Raw genomic sequence first — 19021 nt, forward strand, 5'->3', positions numbered from 1 at the left:
AACATTTTATTTTTGGAGTCTAATTTTAATATCGAATGGAACAATGAGCTTTTTATTGCCATTGAGCTTAATGACAAAATTACTTGTGTCAAATTGCGAGCCTTCTAGAAAGTCGTCGTTCTGGGGCTTAGTTACAAATAATGTTCTGCCAACAAGTTTCCAGTTGGCAATGGAAACTGAATGTAATGAACTTCAGGAATTGTTTGTTTTTGTGAATGGCATCTCAAAAAAATAAAAAAAATAAAAACAATTTTGATAAGAAATATCAAACCTGAATATGATTCAGGTTCTTAACTTTATGGGACCTGTGTTTTTTGGCCAGACTTCAAAAACAACAACAAAAAGAACAAACCGTATTGTACAACAAAAAGCAAACTGGTTGAAAATAATTTTGGACCTTCATCTATTGTAAAATAATTTATAATTATACTTCAAGCCCTGGGCTCTCAGGCCTCAAAGCAGACAGGCGAGGTGGTAGGGAAGGATTAGTACAGTGGTCCTTACTGGGTTACTTGTTGGAATCTGGTCGGATCTTGTTGGTAAGGTTGGGTCTCTATTTTCAGTTGGAATCTGGTCGGATCTTGTTGGTAAGGTTGGGTCTCTATTTTCAGTTGGAATCTGGTCAGATCTTGTTGGTAAGGTTGGGTCTCTATTTTCAGTTGGAATCTGGTCGGATCTTGTTGGTAAGGTTGGGTCTCTGTTTTCAGTTGGAATCTGGTCAGATCTTGTTGGTAAGGTCGGGTCTCTATTTTCAGTTGGAATCTGGTCGGATCTTGTTGGTAAGGTTGGGTCTCTATTTTCAGTTGGAATCTGGTCGGATCTTGTTGGTAAGGTCAGGTCTCTATTTTCAGTTGGAATCTGGTCGGATCTTGTTGGTAAGGTCGGGTCTCTATTTTCAGTTGGAATCTGGCCGGATCTTGTTGGTAAGGTCGGGTCTCTATTTTCAGTTGGAATCTGGTCGGATCTTGTTGGTAAGGTCGGGTCTCTATTTTCAGTTGGAAACTGGTCGGATCTTGTTGGTAAGGTCGGGTCTCTATTTTCAGTTGGAATCTGGTCGGATCGTGTTGGTAAGGTCGGGTCTCTATTTTCAGTTGGAATCTGGTCGGATCTTGTTGGTAAGGTTGGGTCTCTATTTTCAGTTGGAATCTGGTCGGATCTTGTTGGTAAGGTTGGGTCTCTATTTTCAGTTGGAATCTGGTCGGATCTTGTTGGTAAGGTCGGGTCTCTATTTTCAGTTGGAATCTGGTCGGATCTTGTTGGTAAGGTCGGGTCTCTATTTTCAGTTGGAATCTGGTCGGATCTTGTTGGTAAGGTCGGGTCTCTATTTTCAGTTGGAATCTGGTCGGATCTTGTTGGTAAGGTCGGGTCTCTATTTTCAGTTGGAATCTGGTCGGATCTTGTTGGTAAGGTCGGGTCTCTATTTTCAGTTGGAATCTGGTCGGATCTTGTTGGTAAGGTTGGGTCTCTATTTTCAGTTGGAATCTGGTCGGATCTTGTTGGTAAGGTCGGGTCTCTATTTTCAGTTGGAATCTGGCCGGATCTTGTTGGTAAGGTCGGGTCTCTATTTTCAGTTGGAATCTGGTCAGATCTTGTTGGTAAGGTCGGGTCTCTATTTTCAGTTGGAATCTGGTCGGATCTTGTTGGTAAGGTCGGGTCTCTATTTTCAGTTGGAATCTGGTCGGATCTTGTTGGTAAGGTCGGGTCTTTATTTTCAGTTGGAATCTGGTCAGATCTTGTTGGTAAGGTTGGGTCTCTATTTTCAGTTGGAATCTGGTCGGATCTTGTTGGTAAGGTTGGGTCTCTATTTTCAGTTGGAATCTGGTCCAATCTTGTTGGTAAGGTTGGGTCTCTATTTTCAGTTGGAATCTGGTCGGATCTTGTTGGTAAGGTTGGGTCTCTATTTTCAGTTGGAATCTGGTCGGATCTTGTTGGTAAGGTCGGGTCTCTATTTTCAGTTGGAATCTGGCCGGATCTTGTTGGTAAGGTCGGGTCTTTATTTTCAGTTGGAATCTGGTCAGATCTTGTTGGTAAGGTTGGGTCTCTATTTTCAGTTGGAATCTGGTCGGATCTTGTTGGTAAGGTTGGGTCTCTATTTTCAGTTGGAATCTGGTCCAATCTTGTTGGTAAGGTCTGGTCTCTATTTTAAGAAGCTCAAAGTTCACAGACTAAGTCGACATGCTTTAGAGACTTCATGTTACCTGCAAACTAGGTAAGTCTTGATACAAACAAGTTTCCCAGCAGGCAGTTTTGTCCAGGCACACCTAGACTTTTTAAGGTAACCCTTTACTCACCAGAATAGTGAGCTTGTTACATGCTAAGCTTCTATTATGAAAGGGAGCTGTATACAATAGGTGACATTAGTCAGTAGGATGAATGACTAGTGATGAGCGAGTCTGCCCAGTTTCGCTTCACTGAAAAATTTGCGAATCTTTTAAAAGATTCACGAAACAGCGAACATGTCGCACGCCAAAAAAAATTGCCGCCTGCCACTATTCTTTTGACGTGCAACTATTCTTTTTACTTCCGTGACTTTCCTTTGATGTGGGTGACTATTCTTTTGACGCCCACGACTATTCTTTTGACGCCCGCGACTATTCTTTTGACGCCCGCGACTATTCTTTTGACGCCCCCGACTATTCTTTTGACGCCCGCGACTATTCTTTTGACGCCCCCGACTATTCTTTTGACGCCCGCGACTATTCTTTTGACGCCCCCGACTATTCTTTTGACGCCCCCGACTATTCTTTTGACGCCCCCGACTATTCTTTTGACGCCCCCGACTATTCTTTTGACGCCCGCGACTATTCTTTTGACGCCCGCGACTATTCTTTTGACGCCCGCGACTATTCTTTTGACGCCCGCGACTATTCCTTTGACGCCCCCGACTATTCTTTTGACGCCCCCGACTATTCTTTTGACGCCCCCGACTATTCTTTTGACGCCCGCGACTATTCTTTTGACGCCCGCGACTATTCTTTTGACGCCCGCGACTATTCTTTTGACGCCCGCGACTATTCTTTTGACGCCCGCGACTATTCTTTTGACGCCCGCGACTATTCTTTTGACGCCCGCAACTATTCTTTTGATGCCCGCGACTATTCTTTTGATGCCTGCGACTATTCTTTTGATGCCTGCAACAATTTTTTGGACGCACAGCCAATTTTTCCACTGCAAATTTTTTTTATGTGTTTTGTGAAACAATCCGCCAGTGGATGCAAATGACAGAGAGTGACCAACACTAGCAATACTTGTGTTGACTTTTTGCATTTTCTTGAATAGCGGTTGATTGAGCAGATCACATATAATGTAGACATTCGTACAGTTGTGCATTCATCATTTGTCCTTGGACAACTGGCTGGCTGACCAAGCAGCCAGACAAGGCATAGGGCAGATATTTTCGCCATATACTTGAATAGAATACGCTCGGGTGCAGACACATGTAGGAGGTGAAGGGCGGTATTTTCATCGAACGCTTTTCCGATTGCGAAAAATGTCCGCCCCATGCCTCGTCTGGCATTAGCCTGAGAGGTCAACTCTGATGCAATAATATTAGAATGTAATCGATCAAATCAACACGGGGGTGATCCTTATCATGAAATCATTTGCCTACAAATATAATGGGAAGAATTGAATGAAATGGTTAGTAAAGGTGCACTTGGATGTACATGTTCCATTCTACATATTAATCAGGGACATTTCACCCACTTCCATGCACCCGAACAGTCTTATCTTTTATTATTTAAAATAAACAAAGGGCCTTTGGGTGTTTATAATATACCAGTGGTAGAAAGAAAAACCATTGCAATGGTAGTCAAGTCACTAATTAAGCATTGGCTTCTGTTACCTGTTATACTGGTGGAACAGCGGGGTACATTGTAAGTAACCATCAGGGAAGCACGGTAACGCGGATACTGCTGAGAAAAGCTGGTATAATGCCACTTAATTGGAAAGGAACATGTAATAACTGATACCGGAGGGAACAAGTTACTGGGTCCCAGACAATGTCAATAATAATGATGACCAGGCTAAAGAACCCTAATCCGAAATCCATGTTGATTGGCAAAAATAATGCTTGTTTTGTTGATTGACAGATCTAATCGTCTTTCCTCAAGGGCCCATCGCTCTGGACAGAAATAAGTTCAACACGGGGAGAGGTAGAAAGTCTGGTTAACTCGATAAATTGGAGTTGGGAGAAAGTTCTGAAGTGCAGTTGTGTTGGAGTGTCAGAAGCCAACTAGTACAATGCAACTGTATGTAATAACACAGCTTCTATCTAATTCTACCTTATGTTTGCTGTTAGGGCGCATAGATTTCCTGAACGCTTTTACGGTTTGATCTTTGACCTACGTCTAAGCTGTCAGCTGTTACTTTGTACATGTTTAGTTTTATGAAATGTATTTACTGGTGCATAAATATTTCCCTAAAGTGCCTCTCAATTAGCAAATTATAAGGGAATATTTTTTTGCAAATTCTCCGGTGATGTAAGTGCCATAAAGACAGGGATTTGTCGTGAGGATTCGCAAAATGGGACGCAAGGTTGGCACAATGAATGGGGGGATAATAGGAAAGAGCATTGTGCATTGTTGATGGTTGTATAATGCTGTCTGCCCCCTCTTATTTATAAAGATACAATGGCGTTTGGACAAAGTTACATAGGGTTGAAAAATCAAGTTCAACCCATCCAAGTAAACCCAGCACCCACAAACCTATACTGACCCATCTATACACTCACATACATAAACTATATATACAAACATAAATACTAACTGTAGATATTAGTATCACAATAGCCTTGGATACTCTGCTTCTTCAATAACTCATCCAGGCCCCTCTTACAAGGCATTCCCCAACCTCCTCACTGCCCTCACCGTGAGGAACCCCCTACCCAACATCCCCCCGGCAGGGCATTCCCCAACCTCCTCACTGCCCTCACCGTGAGGAACCCCCTACCCAACATCCCCCGGCAGGGCATTCCCCAACCCCCTCACTGCCCTCACCGTGAGGAACCCCCTACCCAACATCCCCTGGCAGGGCATTCCCCAACCCCCTCACTGCCCTCACCGTGAGGAACCCCCTACCCAACATCCCCCGGCAGGGCATTCCCCAACCCCCTCACTGCCCTCACCGTGAGGAACCCCCTACCCAACATCCCCCGGCAAGGCATTCCCCAACCCCCTCACTGCCCTCACCGTGAGGAACCCCCTACCCAACATCCCCCGGCAGTGCATTCCCCAACCTCACTGCCCTCACCGTGAGGAACCCCCTACCCAACATCCCCCGGCAGGGCATTCCCCAACCCCCTCACTGCCCTCACCGTGAGGAACCCCCTACCCAACATCCCCCGGCAGGGCATTCCCCAACCCCCTCACTGCCCTCACCGTGAGGAACCCCCTACCCAACATCCCCCGGCAGGGCATTCCCCAACCCCCTCACTGCCCTCACCGTGAGGAACCCCCTACCCAACATCCCCCGGCAAGGCATTCCCCAACCCCCTCACTGCCCTCACCGTGAGGAACCCCCTACCCAACATCCCCCGGCAGGGCATTCCCCAACCCCCTCACTGCCCTCACCGTGAGGAACCCCCTACCCAACATCCCCCCGCAGGGCATTCCCCAACCTCACTGCCCTCACCGTGAGGAACCCCCTACCCAACATCCCCCGGCAGGGCATTCCCCAACCTCACTGCCCTCACCGTGAGGAACCCCCTACCCAACATCCCCCGGCAGGGCATTCCCCAACCTCACTGCCCTCACCGTGAGGAACCCCCTACCCAACATCCCCCGGCAGGGCATTCCCCAACCCCCTCACTGCCCTCACCGTGAGGAACCCCCTACCCAACATCCCCTGGCAGGGCATTCCCCAACCCCCTCACTGCCCTCACTGTGAGGAACCCCCTACCCAACATCCCCCGACAGGGCATTCCCCAACCTCACTGCCCTCACTGTGAGGAATCCCCTACCCAACATTCCCCGGCAGAGCATTCCCCAACCTCACTGCCCTCACTGTGAGGAACCCCCTACCCAACACCCAACATGCAGATCCTGTTAATGCCTATAAGAGGGCCTTGGATGATTTCTTGAATAAGCCGAATATCCAAGGCTACAAACAGCTACAATAAGTATAGATATTGGCATTTATAGTTTATTTATATGAGTGTAAATATAGGTCAGTATAAGTCTATATATGGGGGTTCGTTTGGAACTTGATGGACTTTGGCCTTTTTTTATCCCAACTTAACTATGCAACCCTGAAGAGCATCTTCCCATGGGTATATCTTGGCACAGTAAGTGGCTGGTTATTCATGATACATTATTAAGCAGTGTAATGTTGGTATAATTATTGGGCTGAATCCCCATCTTAATCTCTCTTTCCCTCTTTCCCTTATATAGAAAAAAAATTTGGACAGTAGAAAATCAATAAGAATAGAAATAAAGAACACGACTGCCTTCTCCTTGGTACGAGGAATTGCTGAACCTCCTCCCCAGTCCTTGCATTATCGCAACTTGATTTTTTCTCGCCGTCGAACTGTTCCAAATGACACTTCCATTTACGCTTTAATTGATCTCCATAACGGATGCTTATCAATCTAACGCGGCAGCGGCATCGGAGCTTCTTAATTATTCACATATGTTCCAAAAACAAGAGAGAGAGATTGTTTGGAAAAACAAAGAAACCTTATGAGGAGGCGCACCTGCTTTATCTCTCGGTACTGAAGACAAATATGTACTTCCGAGTGGTATTGACGGAGAGAGAATGAAGAAATGAAAATACCAAGTCTTGTTAGAAATGAGGCATGTTCCTCAGCGAGGAGCTACACGCTTCCCAGCAAGCAAATCATTTTACCTGATAGACTATGGGCACAGTCAATATTTTCTTTTTACTTATTAAGTTTTCATTTGAATTTAATTTATATCTAAATTAAAAAGGGAAAGATAAGTGTAAATACATGAAAACATTAATATGCTTTTATGTATTTGTCATCCTACGGAACTACAGCATTACAGTAATGCAGAGATACAGTAGCACAGGTACAATAGTTTGCTCTGTATAATGACTTACCTCTATATGGGACCCTTCCTCTCCATGGATAGTAGCCCATTGTCCCATTCTTTGTTTTGCCTCCACTGTCCAATGGAGCCATGGGTATGTCCCTACTATCATTACCAACTATTATTTTTCTTCTCCATCTTCAGTGGAAAAACATCTAAAGTTGGTGATACATGGGCACATTTAAGCTGCGATTCAGGTCCTTCAGACCAATTTGTTAGCTTATCTGGCTGTGTATGAGGCCCTTTCAGGGCGGGCCTCCCCAACCATCATCTGGCCAAATGTTGATTGATTTTCCCATCAAATCGAGGACAACCATCACTCCAACAGCTCCTATCCCCTTCATTGAATGCAATTGGATTAGGACCATATTGTCCACCTTCGTTGGGAAAATCAGGAGAAATATCTGCTCATTTGGCAACAATTGGCTTCATTTGGGAAGCAGGGCATGACTGTGTTAGGAACCCCCCATGTTTTGCAATGAAAAGGGCTAGCTGGGGGCTGATTGGCCAGTGGTGCATTAGGTGGGCCTGGAAACCTATTCACCACTTTCTTTAGGAGCAGGACACAGCAGTGTCCCTCCCACCCACCTTGTTGGATGCAAAGGTTCCTAAGTTGCAGTGGTGGGGTGGCTCCATTCTGAGCCACAGGGGTAATTAATATGGGTAGTTCGTAAGGTGACGGGGTAAATGGGTAGGCCTGGAGTCCTGGTGGGAGATTGGACAGTAGGTTGGACAGACTCCAGGCCTGGGCTCAGGATTGGTTATATACACGGATCGGTGGAGTTGGTTACTGCTGTTTAATGTTTGTAATACAAATGGATGTTACAATGAGTTATGATGTTATATACACACGTGTTATATGTTTATATATGTTAAAATGTATATTAATAAGCACTGCAGCCTTTTTTCCCATCCTATTGTCCGATAGTGTGTGTATAAGGGGTGGGGTTGGATGAAGGGATGGGTTCTTCAAGCTTGATGCTACAATCATTAAGGTGACCCCATCCCCTGATGTCACAGCCCCCCCATGATGTCACCGACCCGCCCATCCCCACCCCCTGTGACATCACTGCCCGCCCCCTGCCCGGAGAAAGAAGACGACAAAGGTGGCAACACTATTAATAATCAAGTTAAAAAGCAACGGAATCTTCCGGTACCCCACTAACAACACTGGCCCAATTAGAAAATCTTCCATTCTTTGTCATCTAATAATATACATGATATGAAGATATTTCCAGAATTTCTGTGAGGGGGCTGACGCTCGGTGCCGGCACGAACTGGAATAACCCGGCGGCTGATCAATAAAAGATGGAGTTGCAAATGCTCTCAGAAATAATTAAACAATCTGCTGGAGTTACATAACGAGCGGCGCTCCCGGGGGAATTCCCTTTAATATTAAAAGGCAGTTCAGGAGGGGATTTTGCGCTGTAGCTACGACGCGGCTGTACATTACGGGCGACTTTTACCCTCCGCAGTCACGGTGATATAAAAATGTTTATTAGGTGATGTTATCTGCCATGTATTGTGCGTATAGAACATTCCTTCCCTGTATTTATGCATATGGGTGGGGGTTGCCATATTCCTTCCCATATAAGCACAATTCAAGGGTAAATAACTTGCTGAGCACACAGAATATGGGTAGGAGCTGCCAAACTGTTTGATAGTACAGCATAAGGATATATCTGCATATTTCTATATATATATATATATATATATAGAGGGAACTGCTGCATTGTTTTCTTGAGACATAGTATTTAGGCAGAAGACAGGTATCTGATAGGCTATTTTGGCTGAGGCAGTCTCCAAACATATTAACAGAACAGCACCATTTATTTTTTTATGGCCACTAGAGGTCACTGCTCAGATAGACTCTATGAAGATATGCCTCGGCCGAATGAAACAGCAGTACAGGTATGGGATCCCTTATCCAGAAACCCGTTATCCAGAAAGTTCCAAATTACGGAAAGGCCATCTCCCATAGACTACATTATAAGCAAATATTTCAAATTTTTACAAATGATTCCTTTTTCTCTGTAATAATAAAACAGTACCTGTACTTGATCCCAACTAAGATATAATTACCCCTTATTGGGGCAGAACAGCCCTATTGGGTTTATTTCATGGTTAAATGATTCCCTTTTCTCTGTAATAATAAAACAGTACCTGTACTTGATCCCAACTAAGATATAATTACCCCTTATTGGGGCAGAACAGCCCTATTGGGTTTATTTAATGGTTAAATGATTCCCTTTTCTCTGTAATAATAAAACAGTACCTGTACTTGATCCCAACTAAGATATAATTACCCCTTATTGGGGGCAGAACAGGCCTATTGGGTTTATTTAATGGTTAAATGATCCCCTTTTCTCTGTAATAATAAAACAGTACCTGTACTTGATCCCAACTAAGATATAATTACCCCTTATTGGGGGCAGAACAGCCCTATTGGGTTTATTTAATGGTTAAATGATTCCCTTTTCTCTGTAATAATAAAACAGTACCTGTACTTGATCCCAACTAAGATATAATTACCCCTTATTGGGGGCAGAACAGCCCTATTGGGTTTATTTAATGGTTAAATGATTCCCTTTTCTCTGTAATAATAAAACAGTACCTGTACTTGATCCCAACTAAGATATAATTACCCCTTATTGGGGCAGAACAGTCCTATTGGGTTTATTTAATGGTTAAATGATTCCCTTTTCTCTGTAATAATAAAACAGTACCTGTACTTGATCCCAACTAAGATATAATTACCCCTTATTGGGGCAGAACAGCCCTATTGGGTTTATTTCATGGTTAAATGATTCCCTTTTCTCTGTAATAATAAAACAGTACCTGTACTTGATCCCAACTAAGATATAATTACCCCTTATTGGGGGTAGAACAGCCCTATTGGGTTGATTTAATGATTAAATGATTCCCTTTTCCCCAAATTTGAATTATATCATTATAGAGTGTATGGGAGATCCCGTACCTATATTACTAGTATTATTATCATTATTGTTTAACATTATTATTATTATTATTACTGTTAGCTCACATATTTATGGATCACTCTGTTCCCCATGATTAAAGTTTCTACCTGTATTATCCCTTAATGTACAGAAATGAATTGAACATATTTAGTAGAAATGCAGGGCTGGGGATAAGGCAAGTTAAACAGAACCTTTACTAATAATAGGAATAGTCACGGCACCGGCGCTTGTTTTCCCTATTGTTTATTTTGCCTTTTTGCTCTACTTCCCGGCGTAGATCGGAGAGCGGCTATTAAATTGGGGCTTGGATACTGTAGGCCAAAAGCCGTCACCTCGAGCTCCCGGTCATGTAGGTGATCATCAGGGACTGCGGCTAATGAATTCACCTTAGTAGGGCCCATTAGGGGATTAACCTTGTAAAGGCCCCACATTGGTTTTCAGTATATAACATCAGCATAATTACGCCATTCGCCTTCCTTGTTCTCCTGGGAAGAGTGGGCACTTTCACCTTCTCTTTAACCTTTAAATGCATTTCATTCAACACCCTCTCTGCAAAGTGTCGGCTGCCTGAGGAGCTTGGAGACAGAGGCTGCTTTGGGCCAGAACCTGCACACTCAGGATGGACTATAATAAAGGCAAAGCAAAGTAAATGATTATCAATATTATGGGCCATAGTTATCCTTCAGCAGCCGATCAGCAGAACAATGGGAAGGGAGCAAGATAGCAGCTCCCAGTAGGTATCAGAATAGCACTCAATAGTAAGAAATCCAAGTCCGGCTTGGGACTCCTCCAGTTACATGGGAGTAGGAGAAACAATAGGTTAGCTGAAAGCAGTTCTAATGTGTAGTGCCGGCTGAAAGCTCAGACTCAGTCGCACTTTACTGCTGCGCTGCAAGTTGGAGTGATATCCCACCCCCTCACCCCCAGCAGCCAATCAGCAGAACAATGGGAAGGGAGCAAGATAGCAGCTCCCAGTAGGTATCAGAATAGCACTCAATAGTAAGAAATCCAAGTCCGGCTTGGGACTCCTCCAGTTACATGGGAGTAGGAGAAACAATAGGTTAGCTGAAAGCAGTTCTAATGTGTAGCGCTGGCTGAAAGCTCAGACTCAGGCACAAGGCACTGAGATGGCGCCTACACACCAATATTACAGCTACAAATACATTTGTTGGTACAAGAATAAAAGGTTAAATGGCAGAGGGAATTATTTGCAGTGTAACAGTGTCATTTAGAAATAAATAGTACCCCAAAAACATCATGATATTACCCCTTTTATTTTATTTTAAGTGCATTAAAAGGTGTAAAATATTTTTTTCCCCTTGCCTGATAGAGAGAGCAGATTTAGGCACAGAAGGTCTGGAACTTTATGGCCGACCTGATTACAAAGGCAGAATGGAAATTCACTCCTAGGAAGCCCAGTTCAGCTCTCTCAGTAATTAGTACATACAAAGTAATGATATATAACAGCCCGGCATTTCCTGTATATGGTGCAGTTGTGCAGGGGTAGCCCCTTATACAAAATTCCCCCAAAAGGGTAAAATGGTCTTTTAAAAATAGCATCTGTGGCAACCCTCCAAATGGCATGTCCATATGTTAAAGGGGACATATTGCGTAAAAAACAAGAATGTGCCAGTGCGTTATACTCCTCTAAATAAAGAAGGGATGTGCTGGGAAAAATAATGTCTAATCCCCCCTATTTCCACTTCCTGCTGCCTCCTTTCCCAGGTTGTGAAGCCTTCAGCACTGTAGGATAGGAACCAATCAGGAGCTAGGCTGACCTGATAGGAAACTGAAGCCTGTCTGTGCTTGTGTGACTGCAGGGCTGTGATTGGCTCTCCCCCTCCTACTGTGCTTCTGGCAGGGACCGTTAGGACACGCCCACCCCTCATTTGAAACACAGACAGGGACCTGAGAGGATCTATAGGGAGCTCCAATAAAGGGGCCATTGTTACAGATAGAAATAATGTTTAGCCCAAAGTGAAACCAGCACTGTATATTATTAATTATTGCCCAAAGTCGGACTAGGGGATCGGCCACGAACCCCGCACCCCCTAACCCCCCCCACAGGGCATTCCTTAACATCCCCAGTAGAGCCTCCCTAACCCCCACTTCACAGTCTGGGCCACCAGGGCCCGATTGGGACATCCCCCCCCCCCCCCCGTTATTGCCTACAATTAGAGGTTTCTTGTTTATCCTATAGGTCTTCTTTAAAGAGCTGCCATATGCACTTAAAGGCACTTGGCTGTTTTTTATCAGTTGTCTGTGGTTGCCTTCCATTTCTGCTCCCTTCTACTGACCCTAGTAAAATGGCAGGCTCCCCATTGGCCCTTCTTCTTTAGTGGGTAAAGGGAAATGGGAAGAATATTACTAGGAAATATTGTGGAGATAAGGTTCCAAGATGGCAGCCTGCAAGGTGGCATCTAAGGACATGATACTGCAGTTGTTTGTTTCAGACCAGTGATTCTATGGCCGAGACAAATGGAGTGGTTGGGAAGGGGCCCCAATGGCCAACACAATACTGGTAGAACATAAAACTCCAATCTCCTTGAACATGTGATTGTGGAATAAACACTCGCACTGTAATGGCTGCAGCTGGCGCGTGTAGCTAAAAGCCCAACGTTCCATTAGGGGGCCCTTCGGGGGCCGCTGAGTGCGCTAAGCAAAAACAGTTTTTCCCATGAATTCAGGTTAATTGCCCATCCAATAAACTCTACCACCTGGGACCAAATATTATTTTTCCCGCCACAGACGATCCTAGGATTAGACCTCGTGCGTGATTTCATTTTGAGGGATTTATGTATATGAAATGCATAATTAGTACATTTTTGCATCATGACTGTACATGGCCTGGGTAATTAAGTATAACACAATCTATGACTTGATTACAAATTAAAATGTGAAACAGAAATGGATTTGAAATGGCAAAACGTGGGTAATTTCTTACCTCTGTACGACATAGGAAAGCTCTGCTCATGTGACTCTTCTATCTGGACCGATACTGTACATCTTTGTTTAAGATGGAATGGGACTAAATATTTAGGGATATTGCCCTTCTCTGTAGGGATATTGCCCTTCTCTGTAGGGATATTGCCCTTCTCTGTAGGGATATTGCCCTTCTCTGTAGGGATATTGCCCTTCTCTGTAGGGATATTGCCCTTCTCTGTAGGGATATTGCCCTTCTCTGTAGGGATATTGCCCTTCTCTGTAGGGATATTGCCCCTCTCTGCATCACAAAGAGTAGGAGAACTCAGTCTCAGTGGCTTTATAAGATGTAATGTATCATGATCCAGGACACACAAGATTGTGCATGATTGCAGGCTGAGGCTTCAGAACTAGTGATGGGCGAAATGTTTGGATTCACAGCAAATTTCCGCGTTTCGCCTTTGGCGAATTGTTTCTTGAAACGGATGAAAAAAATCCAAAAATTATCAAAAGAATAGTTGAGCATCAAAATAAATAGTCCCAGGCATCAAAAGAATAGTGGTGCGCCAAAATAAATAGTTGCGGGTGTCAAAATAAATAGTTGCGGGTGTCAAAAGAATAGTCGCGGGTGTCAAAAGAATAGTCGCGTGCCATAATAAATAGTCACGGGTGTCAAAAGAATAATCGCGCATCAAAATGAATAGTCGCGGGTGTCAAAATGAATAGTCCCGGGCGTCAAAAGAATAGTCGCGGGTGTCAAAATAAATAGTCGCGGGTGTCAAAAGAAAAGTCGCGCGTCAAAATGAATAGTCGCGGGTGTCAAAATGAATAGTCGCGGGCGTCAAAAGAATAGTCGCGCGTCAAAATGGATAGTCGTGAGTGTCAAAATGAATAGTCCCGGGCGTCAAAAGAATAGTCGCGGGTGTCTGGGGGCAGAACAGTCCTATTGGGTTTATTTAATGGTTAAATGATTCCCTTTTCTCTGTAATAATAAAACAGTACCTGTACTTGATCCCAACTAAGATATAATTACCCCTTATTGGGGGCAGAACAGTCCTATTGGGTTTATTTAATGGTTAAATGATTCCCTTTTCTCTGTAATAATAAAACAGTACCTGTACTTGATCCCAACTAAGATATAATTACCACTTATTGGGGGCAGAACAAGCCTATTTGGTTAATTCAATACTTAAATGATATTTAGCAGACTTAAGTTATGGAGATCCAAATTACGGAAAGATCCCTGACGAAGGTTCCAGTAGGGAACCGAAACGTAGGATTCAATAAACCTCACCGCTTGCATCAATTTATGAGTATTTCCTTCAATACGATCGTGAAATCCTTTGAGTGCCGACACTATTTCATTCTATTTGATAACCCCGCTCTGGCACCAAGGTATCGTTAAGAACTGTTCTGGTGTGCTCCCCATTTTGTTCTTTATATATATATTTATGTACAAATAAAAAGTGTCGGCACTCACAGGATTCTCACGATAGTATTCATGGATGAAAAGTTGTAGTTAGATGCAATAAGGTGAGGTTTTATTGGTCCGAAAAGGTTGGACCAATAAAACCTCACCTTATTGCATCTAACTACGACTTTTCGTCCATGAATACTATCGTGAGAATCCTGTGAGTGCCGACACTTTTTATTTGTACAGGTATAGGACCCATTATCCAGAATGCTCGGGACCAAGGGTATTCCGCATAAGGGGTCTTTTCGTAATTTGGATCTCAATACCTTAAGTCTACTAAAAAATCAATAAAACATTAGTTAAACCCAATAGGAACCTTTTGCATCCAATAAGGATTATTTCTATCTTAGTTGGGATCAAGTACAGGTACTGTTTTATTATTACAGAGAAAAGGGAATCATTTAACCATGAAATAAACCCAATAGGGCTGTTCTGCCCCAATAAGGGGTAATTATATCTTAGTTGGGATCAAGTACAGGTACTGTTTTATTATTACAGAGAAAAGGGAATCATTTAACCATTAAATAAACCCAATAGGGCTGTTCTGCCCCAATAAGGGGTAATTATATCTTAGTTGGGATCAAGTACAGGTACTGTTTTATTATTACAGAGAAAAGGGAATCATTTAACCATGAAATAAACCCAATAGGGCTGTTCTGCCCCCAATAAGGGGTAATTATATCTTAGTTGGGATCAAGTACAGGTACTGTTTTATTATTACAGAGAAAAGGGAATCATTTAACCATTAAATAAACCCAATAGGGCTGTTCTGCCCCAATAAGGGGTAATTATATCTTAGTTGGGATCAAGTACAGGTACTGTTTTATTATTACAGAGAAAAGGGAATCATTTAACCATTAAATAAACCCAATAGGGCTGTTCTGCCCCCAATAAGGGGTAATTATATCTTAGTTGGGATCAAGTACAGGTACTGTTTTATTATTACAGAGAAAAGGGAATCAATTTTAAAATTCTGAATTATTTGATTAAAATGGAGTCTATGGGAGACAGGCATTCCGTAATTCGGAGCTTTCTGGATAACGGGCTTCCGGATAAGGGGTCCGATACCTGTATTTCAATTTTGCTGCTCGGGCACCCAGGTATCGCAATTCATTTTCGGTGTGCTCTTCACTCTGTATTTTGTATATATATATGTATACGTTTTATAATTATACATTCTATTAAGCCCCTCCCCAATTCATATTCTATTCATTCATATTCTATTCTGTCATTCACACCACTGCCTGGTTGCTAGGGTAATATGGAGCTAACAACCAAGAGAACAGGTCACACTAAAGACCTGCATTCATGAACAAAAAATAAATCAATAAAAAACTATTTCAATTACAATATAATTGTTGACTGTACCTTTAAGAAAAGCCTTTATTTTACAGATTTATGGCTAGCCATACAGAATGACTGATTGTAATAGGTCGATTGTGCCTTTGGCAAAACGGTATAAGGTTTGTTTTGTCTGTGCTGTTGTGCCCAAACGCTACCGGAGCTGTATTTATCATAAAGGTATTATACTAATTATCATAATTACAATACTCAGTAAGAATCATAATAAGTTTGCTTTATATTCTGAACTGGAACAGAAACCGAAGGACAAAAGACTCGCTCTCATTAATTTTTCATAAAGCTCGGATTTCACACTCCAAGGTATAAAGTGAAGACCTTAAACTAAACTGCAATGGTGTATACATCCGTCTTGCACAAAGAACTCGCATTTCCAGACACGAATTATCTTTAAACTCTATGGGAAATACACACCGAAAAAAAAAATAATAAAAAAAGTTTGAAATATAAGAAAAGCACCCGGCGCTTAATTCTTTCCTTTCTTTTTCAATCTAATTACTGTCAGTTTCACGGAGGTTTTGGTGCTTAACTCTGTAATGAGGTTTCCTGCTGGATAACATTGTAATTGGAAGCGCAGATTCCTAATGGGTTGGTATCATCATGTGATGAGGTCGGCGCTGGGGGCTCCCGGGTTTATCAGCGAGATGGAAAGAAAGAGAAGACAGAAAAAAACGAGAAAAACGGCAATTTTATTCAAATGTAGCCCCAAAAAATTCCAAGCGGAAACCAAGGAAGATAATAGGCTGAGAGAGAAATGTACTGTACTAATATGAAAGGAAGGAGCACATTTAGGGGCTGATTTATCAAAATGTGAATTTAGGGGGCACATTTACTAATCAACGAACCTCTGAAAAGCATCCAAATGTGTTTTTTTCGTAATGATCGGTATTTTGCGATTTTTTCGTGAATTGTCGCAACTTTTTCGTAGCCTTCGCGCCGAATACGAAAGTTTCGGATTCATTCAAGCTTTCAGTATCGTGACTTTCCTTGGGCCGGGTTGGAGCTGCAGAGTCTCCCATAGGGCTCAATGGCACTCTGCAGCTCCAACCCGGCCCAAGGAAAGTCTCCCATAGGGCTCAATGGCACTCTGCAGCTCCAACCCGGCCCAAGGAAAGTCTCCCATAGGGCTCAATGGCACTCTGCAGCTCCAACCCGGCCCAAGGAAAGTCCCCCATAGGGCTCAATGGCACTCTGCAGCTCCAACCCGGCCCAAGGAAAGTCTCCCATAGGGCTCAATGGCACTCTGCAGCTCCAACCCGGCCCAAGGAAAGTCTCCCATAGGGCTCAATGGCACTCTGCAGCTCCAACCCGGCCCAAGGAAAGTCTCCATAGGGCTCAATGGCACTCTGCAGCTCCAGCCCGGCCCAAGGAAAGTCTCCCATAGGGCTCAATGGCACTCTGCAGCTCCAACCCGGCCCAAGGAAAGTCTCCCATAGGGCTCAATGGCACTCTGCAGCTCCAACCCGGCCCAAGGAAAGCCTCCCATAGGGCTCAATGGGACTCTGCAGCTCCAAGGAAAGTCTCCCATAGGGCTCAATGGCACTCTGCAGCTCCAACCCGGCCCAAGAAAAATCACCATACTGAAGCTTGAATGAATCCGAAACTTTCGTACTCGGCTCGAAAGCTGCGAAAAAGTTGCGACAATTCACGCAAATCGTAACGCTACGAAAAAGTTGCAACATTTTGTGAAACATTCGGAATGGCTACGAAAAAGTCGCGAAAATTTAGCGAAAAATCGCAAAATATCGATCATTACGAAAAAACACATTCGTACGCCGTCGGAACGTTCGTGGGTAAGTAAATGTGCCCCTTAGAATAGTCAGTGACAGCCTGGCCTTGACACACTTTCAAGGAGAAGATAATCATTTCATTGGCTTTTGTTTCACCCAGCTTCAAGGAGAAGTTAATCCCCTATTTGTTTCTGTTTCACCCAGTTTCAAGGGGAAGCTAACCCTTCATTGTTTTCAGTTTCACACATTTTCAAGAGGAAGTTAATCCCTGCAATTTTATTCAAATGTATTTCAAGTCAAATTTTGTTTGAACAACTCCCCTAATTTGTGATTTATTAAAGTTTAGTTAACTTTTTTGTAAAAAAAAGTAGCAGGTTTGATCTGTCGAGTGCCATGGAGTCCTATGGAGCCTTAGAATAGTAGAGGAATAGAATAGTCAGTGACAGCCTGGCCTTGACACACTTTCAAGGAGAAGTTAATCCCCTCATTGTTTTCTGTTTCACTCAGTTTCAAGGGGAAGTTAACCACCTCATTGTTTTCTGTTTGACACATTTTCAAGGGGAAGTTAATTCCCCCATGGTATTCTATCTGCCCCAACGAAATTCAGATTTACCAACCACACAAACTTACAGTATAAAAATGAAATTGAAAATGTTTGACTTGCATATGACATTAAGGTGTTCTTATAAAAAACTTTGAAACATATTTGGACCAAAATAAAACAATGCAAAATTGTTTGCTAGGTTAAAGTGGGAAAATTGTTATTCTTTCCTATCAGAAGATAAAGAAATTATTTTGGGCAAAATATGAGAGTAATTAATTAATATTTTACTCTTCACTCAAATTTTTGTATGAATGTTAAAATTCTGTTGAAATTTTAGTAAAATTTTCTATTTGATTAAGAGCTTTATTAATAAAATGGCAAACTAGCAAAATGTAATTCAAATCTTATAATTGCCCATTGATAATAAGTGATATTTTTTTCAGTCTGCAAATTAATTTCAAAATCAAATTGGTCTACTTGATGAAATTTCTTAATAGATAGGGTCAGTTGAAAAAACAAAATGGCTGGAGTAAAAAAATGCAATATTTCTGGTTTTATACAGAAATAACTCTGGAAATCACAATAATAATATGATTCACCCGTATGGTGTCTGTGAAACAACCGAACATTTATAAGACTAGAAATCAGAGACTTACCCAAGTGGGTGGAGTTAAAATTATATTAATTACAACCATAATAAATTATCAAATAGAAATCGTTTCTATAATAAGCCACACCCTAAAAAAAAAAAAACCCTAACCCATGACGAAAAACATGACATGGGGGCTGATTTACTAACCCACGAATTCGAATCCGAATTGGAAAAATTCCGATTGGAAAACGAACATTTCGCGACTTTTTCGTATTTTTTTCGATTTTTTCGGCGCCTTTACGACTTTTCGGAAATGATCGCGACTTTTTCGTTACCAATACGATTTGCGCGAAAAAACGCGAGTTTTTCATAG

The 19021-nt window shown here is 42.6% G+C and overlaps 1 protein-coding gene across 1 annotated transcript in view; it reads right to left on the reverse strand.

The window, feature by feature from the left end:
• Positions 1–833: 833 nt before the first annotated feature.
• LOC116412536 (early nodulin-75-like) overlaps positions 834–19021 on the reverse strand; it is a 66213-nt gene continuing 48025 nt past the window's right edge. Inside the window, exon 2 of the mRNA XM_031906793.1 lies at positions 834–2137. Coding sequence (XP_031762653.1) covers positions 834–2137 — 1304 coding nt within the window. The remainder of the gene's footprint in view (positions 2138–19021) is intronic.

The sequence above is a fragment of the Xenopus tropicalis genome, chromosome 1, assembly GCF_000004195.4.
Source record: "Xenopus tropicalis strain Nigerian chromosome 1, UCB_Xtro_10.0, whole genome shotgun sequence".
Lineage (NCBI taxonomy): Eukaryota > Metazoa > Chordata > Amphibia > Anura > Pipidae > Xenopus > Xenopus tropicalis.